At 36.8% G+C, this 19,589-nt stretch overlaps 1 protein-coding gene across 1 annotated transcript in view; it reads left to right on the plus strand.

Annotated features, from left to right (window-relative positions):
* Positions 1-1,214: 1,214 nt before the first annotated feature.
* C10H1orf94 (chromosome 10 C1orf94 homolog) overlaps positions 1,215-19,589 on the plus strand; it is a 50,252-nt gene continuing 31,877 nt past the window's right edge. The window contains exon 1 of the mRNA XM_026702690.1: positions 1,215-1,492. Coding sequence (XP_026558475.1) covers positions 1,215-1,492 — 278 coding nt within the window. The remainder of the gene's footprint in view (positions 1,493-19,589) is intronic.

The raw sequence follows: 19,589 nt of genomic DNA on the forward strand, positions 1-19,589 counted from the left end.
CAGCCCCAGGAAGCAAGGCAGACTACTTCTGAAAATGTTGCCAAGAAAACTGCAAGGACTTCTCCAGGGAGTTGAAAACACACAAAAAGAGCATATATTAGATGTGGGACTTAATTCTGAATTGTTATAAATAAGAACCTAGGTTATCTCACTTGACATAATTTGTTTCTGATAAAAAGTCTAATTTTGAAGTCAAATTCTTTGATGCATAAAGCCATACAATGTTGATGGTTATGTTTGCCATCTCTGATAAAGAGCGTCACCCTAAGCATTTCTTTTAAAATAGTTTGATTTTTTTAAAAAAATAGTTGGCTAATTTGAGAGCATTTTTAGTTAAACAGTATATCTTGAACAAAAAATTATTTTGATGTTTACTGTTTTCATGCCCTGAGTTGCTATCTTCCTATTTGAAGACCTGTATCTAGGAAGTTGGATGAATGTGAATAATGTGACCTGTCTGGTCTTCTGGAGCATGATGTCTTACTAAACCACTTGTAACTTGTCAATCTGGATTTCACTTTATCTTTAGTTAAAGGCACAACTATGGTAGTCATTTTTTAAAAAAGTTCACTGCCCCTTAAAAGCCACTGAAAAATAGATTTTTTTATTTCCCCTTTTCTTCTCCCTCATACCCTTTTCAGAAACTCTTCATGAAGAGTTTGGCTTAATTCATTATCAAAAATGTATCCACAAATCATCCCTTTCATTTCTTTTTCTTCTTTATATTTGTTTACATGTGTACATAATAAACACTCTAGTCCTCAACCCTATTTATATCAAACTGCAGACTTTAGATGAATAGTAATAATAAATAAGAATTGTTACGACTAATTTGATGGATCATTTCTTTGAGTATATAGTAGGCATCTAGTATTTTTATTTGAAAACCATAAAAAAGAAAAAAAATACCTTTGATGGCAAGCAGATCAGTTGGAGGAAGTAAACCTAGTTTTAGCCTGTATATGAACTTCAGAAACAACATAATCTCATTTTTCCGTTTTTGCTAGACCCAATTGCTGTCCCTATCAGTTGGCTTCCTACAAATATTCCATGGTTACTTGGCTACCTAGGTTTGTTGCCATGCATTCCATTCTAGGCCATCTAAAAACTATACACATTATATTAACGAACATGCACATACAACAGAAAAAGTTTATGGCCCACTCTCCTATTTTATAAAAAATTTCTTCCTGCTTCTTGATGTTTAAAGTGAGATGCTGACAAGTAGGAGCAATATTCAGTGTTCAGCAGTCAACCCCAAAGGACCTTTCCCTCTAGGCCCATTCCCAAGGCACATCTGGATCCACCACAACACTCCACAGGACAGTTTGGATAAAGCTTGCCATGAAATCTGGAAGAGAGTCCAAGGCCTCCCTGAGGAATTACAGCCCAAATCTTCATCACCTCTTCTGCAACTTAGCTGTCACCCTATCACCTCTTCAGAGGCTCTACAAGAAGACAGCAGTAGTACTCAGAACAGTTCTCAAAAGGAGTGAGTCTTTTTTGTTATTTTTTTTAAAAAATGCCTTTCTTTATAAAATGAGAATAGACTTCTTTCCAGATATATAGTTCTGTAGGCATTAATTGTTTTGTTATAAAACCCTAAACATTTATAGCAATTAAGGGCCTGAAAGGAATGTGTGTCCACAATGGCTGTGGTAGACAGTTGAGTAATAATTCCTTCAGGGCTTAACCTGGAACCTCAACTTATGGACCTTCAACGAATGACTAAATTTAATAGTAAATAAACAGTCATTGTGAAAGTAATTCAGAATATCCTTTGTAGAGTCAATTTGGCCTAGTGGTTAAGGAACAGATTAGATATCAGGAGATAGTAATTCTAGTCCAACTCTAGGCATTAAATACTGGCTGGATGACTTTAAGCCAATAATGAGATGGTGAGTTCTAGTTCTGCTGTAGACATGAAAGCTGGCTGGGTGACATGGGACCAGTCATTCCCTATAGTCAAACTTACCTCAGAAGGTTGTTGTGGAGAAAAATAGGAGGAGGAAAGAGTATAAGCTATGTTTGCCTCCTTGAGTTATTTAATAGTGGGATAAAAAATATCAAATTGTAAACAATCTAATATTATTTATTTAGGAGAAAATATTTAGGGAACAAATAGGATGCAGGTAAACTTTTTTAAGGGCTTTTTACAATAATGCAGCAGATGTAAAAATCAGAACATATAGCTTAGAAACTGAATATTTCACAATCACTTTTCCTCTTGCCTGCCCACCCAGAAGAAATACTTTCTTAACAGATGCATAGACATACCCGAAATAGAGAATGATCTTGATAAAGGTGCCTCAACTATAAAATAGTCTTCCTGTTCAGATCAGTTGATATGGAATCTTCTTAGCTTTTAGCGTCAGCTACAAAGCTATTTATTTGACCAAACTATTGGTTGAACTTATGTTTCTTGGTCATTTAGTATATTGTTCTTGCTTTTATGATGCTATTTTTTAAGCTTTAAGTAGTGTGATTTTTTTTAACCATTTTATTGGTTCTGTTCCATTGTATGTCATTTGGGGATTAGTTTTAATGGAAAGTGGAAGAATGTTTTTATAATGAATGAAATAAAAATAACATTAAACACCACTCAAGAAAATCTAGGGAAAACAAATAAGCCACCAAATTTATAGGCAATTCTGATATACTGAGAATTGTTTCTTGTTTAAAAGAGAAGCATCTTATACATCTTTCATTTTTTAGCATTCAAACAGGTTTTGCAATCCCTCTACCAAAACATTCCCCCACAGTCAAATGAGTAATAGATAAAGAAAAAAGCACAATGAACAAGATTTTTTTAAAAATTACAAATTGTCTGTCTCTTCTAATGTAATGTACATTCTACCTATCTTGCAAATGCTTTCACAGCAGTTTCTAGGCTCATGTTGACATAAATCCATATCTGAGATTATGCAGGCAGCTAGAGGATGCATCAGCAACAGCTCTTAAATTAAAAAAGAAGTAAAACAAGGCTTTCATAGAGGAAAATTAAATGAAACTTATAGAGGAGCATTATAAGGAATATCTGAGGAGACAGGCAGAAATTTCATCAAAATTCCAACAAAATGGATATTTTTGAGCACAATCTTCAAGAAAAAAAAGTTGAATAATTTGCAAGTGAGCAAGAAACATGTGGAATTGTCCTGCTAAGTAGGATGTTGAACGCTAATAGTTTTGCTCAGATAAAATGTATGGGTGATGTACACTTCAGTAGAATCAGTCAACTGCCTTGGACAATGAATTGTTAAATCATTTCTGTTATACATTTTTACTAACTAGGAGGAGAAAACGTCCCATCAGATCTTCTACCTTAATGCCGAAGTAATTAAACTAGTCTTACTGTTTTACCCAGGCACAAATAGGCTAGAATTTGAAGAGGGTTTAATACTGTTATGGTATAAAGAATATAGCAAATTCTTTTTAAGTCCATATGTGAAATAAATTGTAGCTTTCCTTTAATGATTTCCATAATTTTATGATGTAATTTCTGACCCTCCCAAAAACATTTATTTACCTTGAATATGATCATCTGTAAGCATTAAGGAATTGCATAGATTAGGCAGTTTATTAAGAAGAACAGGGTGCAACAATACATATATTGTAATATATGGGTATGGGAATTGATAAAATGTGTCCAAATATATTTTACAAATGTTTTGAGATTTCTCCTTATCTGAAAAGCAGCGTGGAAATACTAATGATCATTAAAGTGAAGAAAATATTTTTTCACCCAAAACAGCAACAAAGCTATAGTAAATATTCCTTTTCATATTTAATTTAAATTGTACTTTTTAGCCACTTTTATAGATTAGGTAAGTATGTTTGTGGTAACACCATGATTAAAAATATATCAGTCAATTTTTAAATTTTTAAATTCTGTTACTTTGTTTATCAACATTCTGTATTATACGGAGACGCATAAATATTTGTGTTTCCTTGTGGGACCTGCTAATATAGGTGTTTTTCCAAACAACCATTCTTATGGAATTTGCTCAAAAATATGTGTGTGTTATTTTTCAGTTAGGAAACATTTTGAAATGAATGCTTATAAGACTTTAAGTTTGGTGATTGTTGACATTATTTCATTTTGGTGGACCATACCATGGAATTGGGAAAAATGTTTATCACATTTATCTACATATATAGTTTATCTACATATATGGTTTATCTACATATGTAGGGTTTGCATGTAGGTTGGTATGTTTGTATGTTTATGGAGATTCTCAATTATTGATTATTCCAAAGGTGCTTTTTTCCAAAAGGCAACGGGACTTTCTTTTTTTTAAAAAAAAAAATCGCCTTCTCATCCAAGAAGCTTCTTCATTCATTTCCCACCATTCAGTTAGAAATGAAGAAATTTCTTGGATGAGAAGCCAAACATTTTTAAAGAAAAAAAAAAACCACAAAGTCCAGTTGCCTTTTGGGAAAAAAAAAACACCTTTGAGATAAGGTTAAGATACGGGTTTTTTTTCTTTCCACATCAATTTGTATTTTTAAAAACTTCCTCATGAAAATACATTATTGAATGAGTTCTTCTCTCATATGCACATTTTTTCCAAGCAATTTACTCTTAATATTGGACTTTCACAGACCTTTCCCATAATGTGTGCACTTTATATTTTTTTAATGAAAGCATTGCACCACAGAATTTGGAGAAGTGTGAAAAATAAAAACATTTGCATTCTACTTTGTACATTAACTCAGAAAGTCTAACATTTATATTAAAAAGTGACCCAAACAAATTTCTCCCCTAACCCTAATGATTAGAGATGCTGCTCTTTTGGCCATCAGCTTATCTAAAAGCAGAACTGAATAATTCAAAAACTCTAGCTGTTTAGCAACATGAAATCATAGCCATCTGCCTCAGGTGAACCTATTAAATTCTCTAGAGGCCATGAGTATGCATGTTATTCCCAACACATTGGAGAAACATTAAATATGAATGCAATAAGCAATAATGCAGGTGAAGTCTGAAACATTTACAGCTTGGGGGAAAGGATCTATGTTCTTTGTACAAGTTCCTCAATCCAATTCCTGCCAAATCCAGGTCAAAATGAGAAATATTTCTGTTCTGCCAAGCTACTACTGTAGACATATAAGCAGAAAATGCAGTGCTAAAAATTGCTCTATGTAAGGCAGTTCTGAGTTGATTCCACTTGGGTGACTTGGACCAATTATAGGAGACTGTGAATTCCAGTCCTGAAAGCCAGCTGTGGGACTTTGGAAATGGTGAATCACCAGGAAATGGTGAATTCTAGGCCTGTTGTAGGCATAAAAGCTGGTTCGGTGACTTTGGGGCATGCCCTCTCTCCTAGCTCAACTCACTTCACAGGATGGGTTTGGACAACCCACCATGGCCAACTTATCGTGGCTTTCTTGCCATAGCCAATTTGCCATGCTTATTTGCCACAGTCAATCTGGCATAGTCATCTCACTGCAGCCATCTCCCCACAATTAATCTGGCACAACCATCTCACATAAGCATCTCACCGCCATCTCACACGGCTATCTTGACAACTCACTGTGGGACAATCCATGCAGGATAACTCAAAGCAATAAATGTTATTTGCCACTGTTTCATCTACGTTATTTCCATTTTTGTCAATAGAAATAATGTCATAAAAGTGGCAGATAATATTTATTGTGTTGAATTATCCTGCATGGAATTGTGCTATGATGAGTTGTCCAGCAGTGAGCTGTCCCACAGCGAGTTGGCTGTTATGACATGGCCATGGCCAGTTGGCCAAGGTGAGTTGGCTGCAGAAAGTTTTCCCATTCCATCACAGGATTGTCACTGTGGGAAAAAGAGGAGGAGGAAAAAGAAATACATATGCTTCTGCCTTGAGTTATTTATGAACACAATAAGGCATGATTTTAAAATTGAAAATCTATTTTTCTTCCTATTTTTCTTCGTGCCACTTTGCATGCTCAATATAAGTTATTGATTATTTCAATAAACAAAATGCTACATAAATATTATATATACAAAGGAAACATCAGAATAGTCCAAAAAGAGCTAATGTGGAATAATAATGAAGTAATAGACTAGGGATGGGGAAACCCAGATTCAAGTTCATTCTGACTAATGGAAGCTGACTGACTTTTAAGCCAAAACTCAAGTTTCAGACTATACAGTTTTCAGGTCATTTAAAAATGCCATTTGGGGGTTAAAATGACCTATTTTGAGATTGTTTTTTTTTTTATGACTGAGACACTCATAATGATGCCACTTGAAATAATTAAGAATTATTTCAAAATGATGTGCTTTGTTTTGAGGTCAAGATGCATTTTGTTTTGAATCCAAAAGAATTGTTTCAAAGTTGAAATATTTCAGGATGAAAATGTATTTCAACCTTGAATAGTATGTATGTAATTGTTATTGTAACATCCCCCTGTTGATTTATTTTTGAAAAAAAATTGAAGGGTCTAAAATGTGCTGGACAGTGGCAGGAGGAAAAAATGTACTCCCTTAGATATCATAAAACATTTGTTGATGCTCACTTTTCTACTAGCTCTGGAACACTGAAGTGATATTATTTCTCCTATATTACATGGATCAGTATTACAACTAAAGAAAAGAAACTGCTACTGAAAACCATTCTCCAAAATTTTGTGTAACAAAAAAGGCAATACCTCTAAGAGTAAGTTTTGCAAAACTATATGGCTTGTTAGAATATTTTGCAATCTAAAATGAAGAATTCCTCCAAAGATAATGTATCTACAATTTATCTGGTCTTCAAATTTGGAAATAAGGGGGAAGATCAAAGCATGCCACAGAATATCATAAAATAGACAAGATATGGGCAAAATTTTCCAACTCTCTAGAGCCGCTAACACAAAGTTTTTGACAATAAACAGTGCAAAAGGAAGAACATTAAGATGGGCTTTGTAAAAAAAAAAAAGGACTACACTTACTAAGACTGTGAAGATACTTCACAGTACAGTTTGTAGCAGTCTTGCATTTGGCGGTACAATTCAAAGCATTAACCAAGACTATGTAATTCTTATATAACATCAAATGATGGCAAATTACTCGGATATACCTAATGGCAGTGGATAAGTTTGGAGAATCCTTAAAAACTGGTCCAGAAGTTATCATGTGCATCATCAGATATTTTTTAGCCCAAGTTTCAGTAATACGAAACAATCCCAAATGCCAATTACAGCCATCTAGATTGAGAACTAATTTCAATTCCAGAAATTGCCCATTGCTTGTCACTTAATTCCACTACAATAGAAATAAATTGCTCAAAGCACTTGTGAGCAATCTACAGCTATTAGTTCATGAGCAGCTTCTTTCACTCTTTTTTTCATCCTTCAAGTTTTTTTCCATCTGTACTTAAAAGAAAAAGGCAGTATGAAAATGTGTAATACAGTTTGCCTTACTTTGGAAAGGAAACAAGCAAAAACTATAGTTTTGTGGCTGAAAAAGTGAATGGAAAATGCCTAATCCTATATTCTCCCCTCATTCTGCCCCATCCTAAAAAAAATCTCCAAGCACAAATACCTTAGAAAAAAGGTGCTAGCTTGTGAAATTCTCCTCCCCCATCAGTTTGAAGATGTTTTGATTTAAAAATTATTTGAAAGCAGAAGAGAATTCCACAGAGATCTGTAAGATCAAAATATGAGCTCATTGCACTTTAGTTACAAAAAAAGGCACATGATATGTATGAATGGCCTGCCTTTCCTTGTACCCTCCATTTTCTTTCCATCCATTTGTAAATTTTCTTTTCACAGTTTCTTTTCATCGTTGAAACCTAAGGAAAGAAATCCCGAGGGAATACCTCCTAGGTAGCTTTTCATTAAAGATACCATTAAGGAAGAGTCCTTCCCTTGAAAAACAAATATTGGTCTGCTTTTAATTTCCTCTAGAAAATTTGGGGAAATTGCTCATTTATTTCTCTGCCTTAATTTATCATGATCTTTCCATCTTCTTATCAGATTTCAAACTGTCCCTTGCTGAAACTTTTGGGGAGAAATAAAAATAGCGGAAGCATTTATCAAGAGTTTCCCCCCTCTTATTTAAACTTTTCAGCTTTTGTTACTGGCCTAATGCAGTAATAAGGAAGAAAACACAATCCAAAGGAAAAGGCTACCCTCATCCTATCAAAATTCATAACTGTTGATTCAACCGATGAGACAAAGGGATCAGGAACAAGAATCATAAATTCAGTATTAATCATGCATACATTCCATTGCGAGGAATAAATTGGACATAATTTGCCTTTATCTTAAGATGCATAAAAATCTATTGAGACATTGGGGAGATAGAAAAACTTAAATTCAGTTTCATAATTCAGCCTGAGTCAACTCAATATGTAGGTTCACTTGAATCATTCTATAAATGAAGTTTTGAACTGAATTTTTGCACAGCCTGTCCCTGTCCCCATGTCTCTACCCATCCTATTTTTATCCTTGATTGAGTTAATACAGGAAGATCTGTTCAGCAAGGAGAGAGAAGAACAAGAAAAGTAAGATTTGGGAAGCTCTTAATGGGATAGGTTTTCTAGAATATATCATTACATATAAACACAATAATAAAGCCAAATATTTCCAGTTAATGAAAATTGCTGCCAAATCTGTGGCTCAAAATGAAATGTTTGTTTCACAATAAATGGGTTTTTAAAATTATTTAATACATAATGTTTAATAATGGCATGCTATGATATTCTTTTCTTTAAACTTGCTCGTATATAAACTTGCTTGTATATCAATATACAAAATGGCTTCAGCATTTCACACTTCAGACTAATGAAGTAATCTTCACATGGCATTTGTGATGATTTCAGATTGAGGCTTCTGGCTTATCATCCATGACTGTTCCCACAATACACTGACCCATGAAGAAAACATTACTTTCAGAACCAGCGAGGAGAGGAAAAAAGACAACTAGAAACTATTCCTAATGTTAAAAGATAGGACATTTCAAAACAGAAAGAGATGAAAGAATTTGTTAAATTTCATCCTTTTGTAAATGAGAATTGAGGAAAAAAATCCTACACTAAGCAATAGAAAATATTTTGAGCTAAGAACACAAATCTTTATTTGTTCAAAGGATTCCAAATTGAACTTGAAGTAGATCATTTGCATAAGTCAATATGCTGAAATAATTAAAGGCCACCAGATCAAGCAAAAGGGCACAAGGTATAATCTTGGCCCTAAATGCTACTACAGATGACAAATTGAAGGGACACCTTCTATATTTGGCAGGAAAATGTGGGCTAGGATCTTGATGTGCCCTTAAGAGGAATCATAATGAATTGAGGGCATCTGCAAAGTACACTTATGCTTCTGAGGTCAGAAAAACATAAAATAAGAAAGTAAGAATCCTTTCCATTTTATTGAATGAAATTTAATCTCATGCCTCACTGGCTGATAACTGGGCTTTTCTTTTTCTTTTTTACCTCCTTCAAGTTACAGACAGCATGATAGTTCATTTTTTCTTCTACATCAGGTTTGAATAAAGTAAAATTTAACTTTAACATTTTGTTGGAATTTCAAGAAAAATCCAGCTACTTTGCAGAACTCACATTAAGTCAGGGACAGACAATTCAGGATGCATGTGATTGGATCTGTGCAAAGAAGCTGCTCAGCAAAGCCTTTTGTCATGAATGAAAAAATGTTATAGTATTTGGTAGACTTGCATAACTGCTTCAAAAGCTTTCCTAAATGTGTGGAAACTCTACACTTCATTGGCCTTGCAAAGTATAGAATTACAAAGTGTAGTAAAATATAAACCTACATAAACTAGAAACAACCTTTGAAGAAGCACAATGCCCTGCTATTTACCCACTCAATTTATTTACTTTATTTTGTCAAGCAATTATTAGATAATGGGTATAAGCATAAACATGGTTATGAATACATAAAATGGATATGAATAAGAAAAAAAAAGAAACAATAGGACAGGGACGGTAGCATGTTGGTGCACTTATGCACGCCCCCTATAGACCTCTTAGGAAAGGGGTGAGGTCAATAGTAGACAGTTTAAGGTTAAAGTTTTTGGGCTTTGGGGAAGGAACCACAGTGTCAAGAAGTGTATTCCAGACATTGACCACGCTGTTGTTGAAGTCATATTTCCTGCAATCAAGTTTGGTGCAGTTTACCTTGAGTTTGTATCTATTGTGTGCTCTTGTATTGTTGTGGTTGATGCTGAAGTATTCATTGACAGGCTGGATATTACAATATATAATTTTATGTACTATACTTAGATCGAACCAAAGGTGGCATAGTTCCAGGTTGTCTAGGTCTAGAATTTCGAGTCTGGTGGCATTAGGTATTCTACAATGAGTAGAGGAGTGGGGAACTCTTCCTGTGAAATATTTCTGGACTTTCTCAATTGTATCAATATCAGATATGTAATGCAGGTTCCAGACTAATGAGCTATATTCAAGTATTGGTCTAGCAAATGTTTTGTATGCTCTAGATAGTAGAGTGATATTACCGGAGAAAAAGCTATGCAGGATTAGGTTTCCAACTCTTAATGCCTTTTGGCTATGTAGTTACAGTGGGCTCTAGCACTTAGATCATTTAAGATGAGTTCTCCAAGGTCCTTGACAGAGTTTGGTTCATCAACAAGGTCTTGACTATTCAGCCTATATTTTACTTTTTGATATATTTTTTTTGCCAATACGTAAGGCAGAGCATTTATTTGTTGAAATTTGAAGTTGCCATTTGTTTGACCATTCTGATACATAGTTGAGGTCTTTTTGAAGGGAAGCAGTTGGTGTCGGTGGTGTTGAATTGCTTTACATCATGGGCAAAAAGAACACAGTTGCTTTTAATATGATCACAGAGGTCATTTATGTACAGTATGAAGAGAGTTGGTCCCAGAACGCTGCCTTGTGGGACAGCACTGTTGACCAATACAGAATTTGATAGGATGCTCCCAATTTTGACCATTTGTTGTCTGTTTGACAGGAATGCTTCTATCCAGTTATGCAGGTGTCCAGAGATACCATAAGATTTTAGTTTTAGGAGTAGTTTGTCATGTAGCACTGAATCAAAGGCTTTACAGAAGTCTATGTAAATTGCATCTATTGCTTTGGCCTGTTCAAGTTGTGTAGTCCATATGCTTTTGCAGTGTAAGAGTTGCAGATTGCAGGATAGTTTTTTTCTGAAACCAAATGGTTTGTTAGAGAGTAGGATGTTTGTCTCTAAGCGGAGGATAATGGATTGGTTAATAATTGATTCCATGACTTTGCAGGTGATGCAGCATAAAGAGATTGGTCTGTAATTTTCAACTAGACTGGGGTCTCCCTTTTTGAAGATGGGGTTGACCATGGATAGTGACCATAGGTTTGGCAAGGAGCTGGTCCTGAAAGATTTTTCAAAAATTATGCTTAGAGGTTCGACTATGGCAGTCGGTAGCTTTTTTAAGAAGTAGGCACATATTCCATCCAGTCCAATAGATAGGGATGGTTTCAGATTGTGTAGTGCTTTTTCAACAATGTCTTCTGTAAAATCGATATGTATTAGATTACTGTAGGTATCTGTGGTTTGACTAGGAAATATTGGGCATGATCCATTGTGTTTACAAATACTGAGCCAAAGAATGTGTTAAAGATGTTGGCTTTAATGGTGTCATCATTGCAGTCTTTGCCATTAGATCCTTTCAGGGGTGGGATGGACCTTGAGTCTTTTAGTTTGTTGTTTACAAAATTGTAGAAAGCACAGGTGGAATTGGTACATAGAAGGTTTTCCTCTTGTTTAATGTGATAATTGGTGCATTCAGTCTTTATCTGGTGGCATAAATTTTTGTATCGGCTTTTAAAGTTGACAACGTGACCAGATTTGTTTTTCCACCAAAGTGATCTCTTTTTGGATTGGAACTTCCTTATTGTTATGGGTAATTTTTTTTTCCTGGTTTTGAGAGTTGTTATTGGTACATACAGTTTGATGACTCTTTTGACTTGAAGTAAAAATATGTTGTAATTGTCTTCAACGGTATTGCATCCAGTGAACAGAATTTGCAAATCAAGAGATGAGAGATGACTGTCTATAAGATCATAGTTACCTTTTTTGAAGTTATAATCGGGGATCCTGTTGTTATGGTGATTTTTGTGAGGATGTATGTTGAGACAAAAGTCAATCATGCTGTGGTCACTGTTGGAAAAGGGTTCATTAATTTGTATTCCATAAATTGAATTCAAACTCTTGCAGAAGATGAGATTGAAGCAGTTTTTAAGTCTAGTGTTGTTGGTTACTAGTTGTTCCAGTCCCAGATTTGTTACAGCATTGTAGGAGGTTGCATGTATGGATTCAGTTATACATTCGTTTAGGGTCCAGTTAATACAAGATAGATTGAAGTCACCAAGAAAGATAAAAGCATGTGGGCAGGATGTTACCCATGTTAGTAGTGAATTTAACTTGTTTTCATGTTTGATGTCATGATCAGGTGCTCTGTAACATAGTAAGAATCGAAATGTGATATTTAAGGACAGTTCACAGATGATGGTCTCCGGAAGAGCAAGCTCCTGGGTAATTTGGATGTTTTTTAGATGTTGGGACTTTTTATAGAAGATAGCAACACCACCTCCTCTACAGATTTCATGATCTGATCTGTAAGCATGATAGTCTCTTGCTGTGGTAACGGAATCAGGGAGTGATGCATTGAGCCATGTTTCACAGACACATATGATGTCAAATTTAGTCGTATTTAGTAAGAGGACAAATTCAGGTATTTTATTTGCAAGGCTTCTTGCACTGAGTAGTTTGCATTTAAGGCCAGTTGTAGTTGGAATTGAAGTACTTGTCAGCTTTGGAATCCTTATTAAAAGCTGCCACACAGCGGTGGAGAATGGAAGCAAACTATTTTTTTTCAGTAGACAAAGTAGAGGGTGAAAATGTCAAGGTCATTCTTTATGGCATAACAAGAATTATAGCACAAGGTTGATTGGTTCATGTGATTTATGATGGGGAGAAAGGGGTGGAGGTTGGCTGAGTCTTGTGGGAAGTCTGGGAGGAGAATGTAAGTTATGGAATTCCAGACCTGTGCCATGTTCCTGTTCTCATAAATCACTTTTGGATTATGCCTGTCTCGGAGTCGTTGATTTGGAATGGATAATTCATGGAACCCTCACATTATTCCGGAACTCCTTTTCTACTAAAAGGGGCTTCTGAAACCCCAGGACTTTTTCTCCAGAGATGGAAAAAGCCCAAGAATCAGCCAGAATTGAAGGTGAGATGGAAGGAGCTTGGGGGGGCAGGGGGGAGCTCAGAAGAATTAATTGAATCCCTCAGCCTGCCGTTTGGAGGAGAGGATGGATTCCTTTAGAATTGCAGAGGAGAGACAGGAATTAGAAGCCAGGCCAAGACACTCAAACTCAGTGGGATTTGTCAAATGATATTTACCAGATGGCCTGAGGAAAAATCCTTCTCGAGCCTTCTGTATACAGCAAAGGAGGCAGACTGGAGGGAGGAGGCTAAAATTGAATCGGAACCATCTCAAGATGACAACCCCCAGATTTATTCTGGGAGCCCATCATTAGCAGAATTACCACAACTCCAACAATTGAAAGCGGGAAGTTTTGTCTCAAAGCCACAACCTATCTGGACAAATTGGAGCCTGGTACAACCCATCTTCTCTTTCCCAAGTGTTATAAGGAGAGAGAAATCTACCCAGATGCCAGTTGGAGAGGCTCAGCATGATAGCCCAAGGCGACAAGAGGTGCTGACTACAAGAGGTAGGTTGCAACCTCAAACTCCCCAATACCCAGAAAGAAGTTTACCTCCTGCAGAAAGTATCCCTCCAGGGTGGGGATTTTATCCAGGCCAGAGGTGGATTCAGTGCCAATGGATGCCAGCGCCAACAGAACCCTGGTCCAAAAGGGAATCAGAAATCCCTGCTCCACAAAGGGATCTGCACAGACAGCAGACAGCAGTCACTCCCCCTCCAACCAGGCAGAGAACAAGGCAATGCCCACCTTCTTCATGGCAACCACCCATTCAAACCCTACTTGATGCAACCCTGCAGGGGCCCCACTCCCAGAGAGGCGCAACCCAGCCAGGCCTCAGAGGACCACCCCCAATCTAGATATGCACCCCATCAGGCTCCTTTTATTCCAGCTCAACCTGCAGGTAACAGGCCAGTACCACCTCCCTAACCATGACCCAGACCAGACCAGATGCAATTCAAGGCCATTTTCAACGGCTGCCATGAGCATTTTAATTGCTTCCTCACCCGAATCTGGTCCCACATAGACCAATTTGGAGACCAATACACCACAGAGTCCGATTTGGTTACTGCGATAACAAATGGGATGAATGAGTGGGTGGCCCAACTACACAACGAACAAGCCCCAAAATTACAAGATGTCAACGGATTTATTTGATTATTGAGACTCAGATTTGAAAATCCAGATAGGGTGGCAGAAAATGAAGAGAAGTTAATGGAAATGAAACAGGGCAAGCGACCCTTATCAGACTTTATTTGGGACTTTAGAAGGGTCGCAAGCCATCTCATGGACTGGCCTGAAAGAATGATCTTACACTATTTTAAGAATGCCATTGACCGAGAAGTAAAGAAGGCTTGTAACATTAGAGGGATATCAGAGACTCCGAAAACATGGTATGCCACTGCCCTCAAAGTAGACTGTGACATCAATCCACATTAAAAAAAAAAACCTTCCTGAAGGCCCGTCTAAGAGGACTGTGACCAAACGACCGCTGACCAAACCTGCTGGAGCTACTCCTATCTGACCCAACAGGATGATAAGATGTTGCCGTTGTGGCCAGGATGGCCATAGAGCAGCTGCCTGTCTGGCTCTTGCACCTGTTCCACAAGCACCACAATCAAGGTCTAACACAGCTGTCGGAGGTGGGAAAAATCAAGGAAAACCTCCTGACACTAGCCGGTTTGCTAGACACATCCTGGAAGGTCCTCTCTGCACAGAAGGAAACAACAACCTTCTAGACCAACACTGCCTCCCTGAGAACCCAACCGATGAAGATGACCCAATGGTGATTGCCCCCATCATACCGTTCACTGTCAAAGTCAAATTAGTGGTTCCTAACACAGGGGAGGCAAGGGAGTTAGAAGCTGTCATTGATACTGGATGCTCTAGATGCCTTATTGGGCTTCCTATTGTTGAACAGTTGGGCATAAAGACTAATCCACTAAAACACCCAATCAGATTTGAGCAAGTAGATGGGACATTAATTGGGGGACCCCAGCAACCCAAGTGACAGAGTTGATCAAAATGGAAATGGGTCCTCACCACGAACTTATATACTTTATAGTCATGTTAACAGAATCATCTGTTGATCTATTTGCTCGGTATGCAAACTACATGGGATCTAACAGCGGATCCGTGATTGTTTTCAGGTGGGACAGCACAAGCCTTTCAAAGATTTTCATAACTACAGATATTAGAGCAACTGGTCTGTAGTCATTCAGTTCCTTGATGGAGGGCTTCTTTGGCATTGGGATGATAGTAGAGTGTTTGAAGCAGGAAGGAACATAGTACATCTCTAGTAATCTATTGAAGATTCAGGTGAAGATGGGGGCCAATTGGTCAGCAAGAGACTTTTAAGCAAGAAGGAGTTATCTTGTCTGGCCCTGATGCTTTTCCTGGCTTTTGTCTGTGACCATGCACTTTTTTTTCTGTGATCACCAGAGGTTGTGAACCCATGGATTGTGGCTGGTTGTAGGAGGCTTGGCTGTTGTTGGTGTGTTTGAGATGTGGGTTGTGGAGATAGGTGGCTGTAGTTTCCTTTCAAACCTGCAGTAAAACACATTCAAGTCATCTGCTAGTTGTTGAATTCCTTCTGTCTGGGAAGGAGGTTTGCTGAAGCCAGTGATGTTTTTAAGAGTTTTCCACATGTTTGCTGGTTCATTTGTTGAGAACTGATTCCTTAACTTTTCAGAGTAGCTTCTTTTTGCTGCTCTGATCTCTCTTGTTAATATATTTCTTGCCTGGCTGTATAGCATTCTGTCACCTTTTCTGTAGGCTTCCTCTTTGGAACGACATATCTGCTTAAGTTTAGCAATGAACCAAGATTTATTGTTACTATGTATTTGCAGGTTCCTTGTTGATACACATTAAGTCTTCACAGAAGCTGACATATGATGTTACAGTATCTGTGAGCTCATCTAGGTCTGCAGAGGCATCTTCAAAAACATTCCAATCAGTGCAATCAAGGCAGGCCTGGAGTTTCAGCTTTGCCTCATCTGACCAAGTCTTCACTGATTTAATTGTTGGTTTCATGGTTTTAAGTCTTTGTCTGTAGGCAGATACAAGGTGAATTATGCAGTGGTCAGAGTGTCCCACAGCTGGTCATGGTAAAGACCTATAAGCACCTTTTACTGTTGTGCAGCAGTGGTCTAAAGTATATTTGCCTCTGGTGGGACAATTTACATGCTGGAAATATTTTGGGAGCTCTTTCCTTAAATTTGCTTGATTGAAATCTCCTAAAATGATGGGAAGGGAACCTGGGTGTTTGGCTTCAGCCTCCATAATTTGATCAGCAAAAGTTCGTAAATGCCTTGTTTACACAGGCTTGTGGAAGAACATACACAGCTATTAGGAGAAATGAGGAGAACTCACGTGGAGAGTAAAATGGCTTGTAGTTGATATGTAAAGACTCTAAGTTTTCATCACAGTACTTATAGTTATATCCTGAGACCAGCTGTTGTTGATATATACACATAATCCTCCACCCTTTTTTTTACCTGATGTCTCTTCAATTCTGTCTGATCTAAATGTCTGAAATCCTGGGATGTATATGGTGTTGTCCCCATGAGCTTGTGGATTAAGCCATGTTTCAGTAAAACAAAGAACAGCTGAATTATAACAATCAGAATTCCATCTATTTAAGAGATGAATTTCATCTTAATTAAGAATATTAATAATAACAATCAGCAAAAAACAGTTCTGCATTTCATAGAGTTTGAACTTGCAATGCTCAGTCAAGAAGAACATTCAAGTTGACCCAAAAAAGTTTCCAAAGGGACACCCCCCCCCCTTTAGCAGTGACCTTATTGCATCAAAGAAACTTTCGTTTAGACCAAAGAGAAGGAGAAAACCTGAATTTGAGCCCCACTTGGATGTTTCTTCAGTAATCATGTCTCATAAAGCCAGCTAGAAACTGATATTAACTTCAGCAACTTCTCTCCCAAAGATTGATTCCAAAGTCTCAACTGCTTTTATATTCAAGGAGATGATCTTCACTCATGCTAACTTGCTTTGCAAAGCACCTCTTTGCAGAACCTTAATCATAGCTATATTTCTGAGTTCAAAACAATAGTTTCCAGAGCCAATTACAATATGGTCAAATAGTTTAAAACACAAAATCAGGATAATTTTAAACTATTAAAAGCTTTAGGAAGAGACATACTCCCATTACACAAAGTTGAACTATTTGTCCATTTAACACAAAATACTATTTGCTTGCACTTTCTATTATATAAAGCAGAGCTAGAACTCTTATCACCTGCTGGCTGACCTTTTCAACTCATCTCTGATTCTACTGTAGAGCATGGTTGGGCAACCTCCAGGCTAAACTTGCCCCAAACCTCTTTATTTTTGTAGTTGATGGAAATTGTACTGTCAAAATCTGTTAACAAATGCTAAAAATAGACATATTATTTCTTGCCAATTTGGGGCAGGAAAGCTGAACACCAGGCAAACTATTTGACAGGCTTTTTAAAAAATACGCTTCCAATTATCCTAAACTATATATAAAATAGCCCATTCATGTAATGTCATCATATCTTTTCCACCATGACTTTAGGCCCCACAGAGAGAATCAAAGTAATTGTCTTCCCCAGCCAGGACAATCTACCTGTCCCTTCTGTTAATTCAAATGGTTTGGTCTGCAAAATAATTATAAATATAAAAGGCTCAGGATCAATCAGGATCAATCACCACAGGGAGAATATTACAAGAAGAAAATTCTGCCATGCAAAAAGTAAAAAAAAGTTTTATAGTTTTCAACTGTTTCACTTCCAAAGTTGGAAAAAAACAGTTTGAGATGAAGAACTTACTTATTGGGAGAAATTCACAAGACGGTTATAATGATAAAGCAAGGGATGTTCACCTTGAACTCCATGAAGGAAGAACAGAATATAATGTCATTGCTCCTAATAAAAACAAACAGCCAGACATTGAAAGGAATATGGAGTCACTCACCTGTGTTGCTCTCTCCCCATGAAAAAGTCACTACTATGTTGTCTTGACATCATCTCAGTATTTTAGTGGAAGTGAAGAAATAATATATATATACCTTTCATAAAACAGTGACCTGTAAAAGAGGAGAAGGTTAGTTAGGTTGACATATAATAATCAAGACAAAATGAACTTTGGGTCTTTGTATGAGAGGAAGAGAGATATAAGTTTTTCACCTATGCATGATTTCTTTATAGGCCTCTCTACAAGAGGTAGGGCAATAGCCAACCTAGGCATCTGAAGTTAAGCACCATGTCAGCAATTCATCTAGTTCTAATTCTCAGATCTAGAGGTAAAAGAAATGTCTAGATTAGTTAAGAACTGTGGTAATTTAGGGGTGAAGCAGAACCTTTCCTTTTGATGATCAGGCATGTATTCCAATGTGTATGTTTTATAAGATATGGAAAAATAATAACAATTTGCTTGTCTCCATTTGTGATTTGAATGAAAATGAACAGAAAATCTGTTCAATTTACAAACCAATAAAGGCTGCTTTAATGATATAGTAGAGCCATAATTAGAGATAATGAAGTAATATACAGTTTACTAAGAAATCTGGCATTGTATATATATATGCAATGGGTGCTGTAATACCAGCTGTTCTTTCTTCAGAGCTTATCATAAAATAAGTAAAAATTTAACAAAAATTCTGCTGGGTAATGGCAATTGACAGTGTGTGATCAAGCTGGATTGGCATTTTGGGGCAAGTACTTGTTTGTGTTGCCAGATGGTAGCATTCTATAAATCCTTACTGAGACTTCTGGGTTTCTCAAAATGCTTACAATTAAAAGATTAATTATTGACCATGAACACTTGGTTAGCCCTTTTCTGTTATGTTTTGCTCAGTTCATTTGCTAAAGCAATTCACTTGGTTTTATTCTCCAACGTCTCCTCTTTCTAGGTGTAATCTGAGCTGTATTGCCTTTGTTTGATATATTCCCAAGTAATAATTGTAATTTACAATAAAGTAAATTCAGAGAAATGAATAAAAAATTGAAAATCCTTCACCACTTAACTCCTGCAGAAAATTTGTCCAGAAGGTATCATTTCAACTTCTAGAGTTAGCAATCAGGGTAGCAAATGAAGATAAATTATGGTTGTTTATCCTTTAATTCAAGGGTTCCCAACCTGGGGTGCTCGCACCCCCTGGGTGTGCGAGACGATATTCCAGGGGGTGCGAGAAAAGTCCAGGTAAATAATAGGATATTGGCTATATGTTGGCATTTTTATTTATTATGCAATGGATTAACTTTGTTTTAACTTTGTTAACTTTGTTTTAGAGTTAAGTATCGTTATTTAGTGGCCATCACATACATAGCTGAAAAGATTCAATCCTACCCTATATTTAACGCGTTCAGTAGTTCCTAAAGTCTAAATTTCAGTGGATGTGAGGTTCGAGTGAAATTGCTT

The sequence above is a fragment of the Pseudonaja textilis genome, chromosome 10 (genome assembly GCF_049901715.1).
Source record: "Pseudonaja textilis isolate UNSWEBS1 chromosome 10, rPseTex1.2, whole genome shotgun sequence".
NCBI classification, from domain to species: Eukaryota; Metazoa; Chordata; class Lepidosauria; order Squamata; family Elapidae; genus Pseudonaja; species Pseudonaja textilis.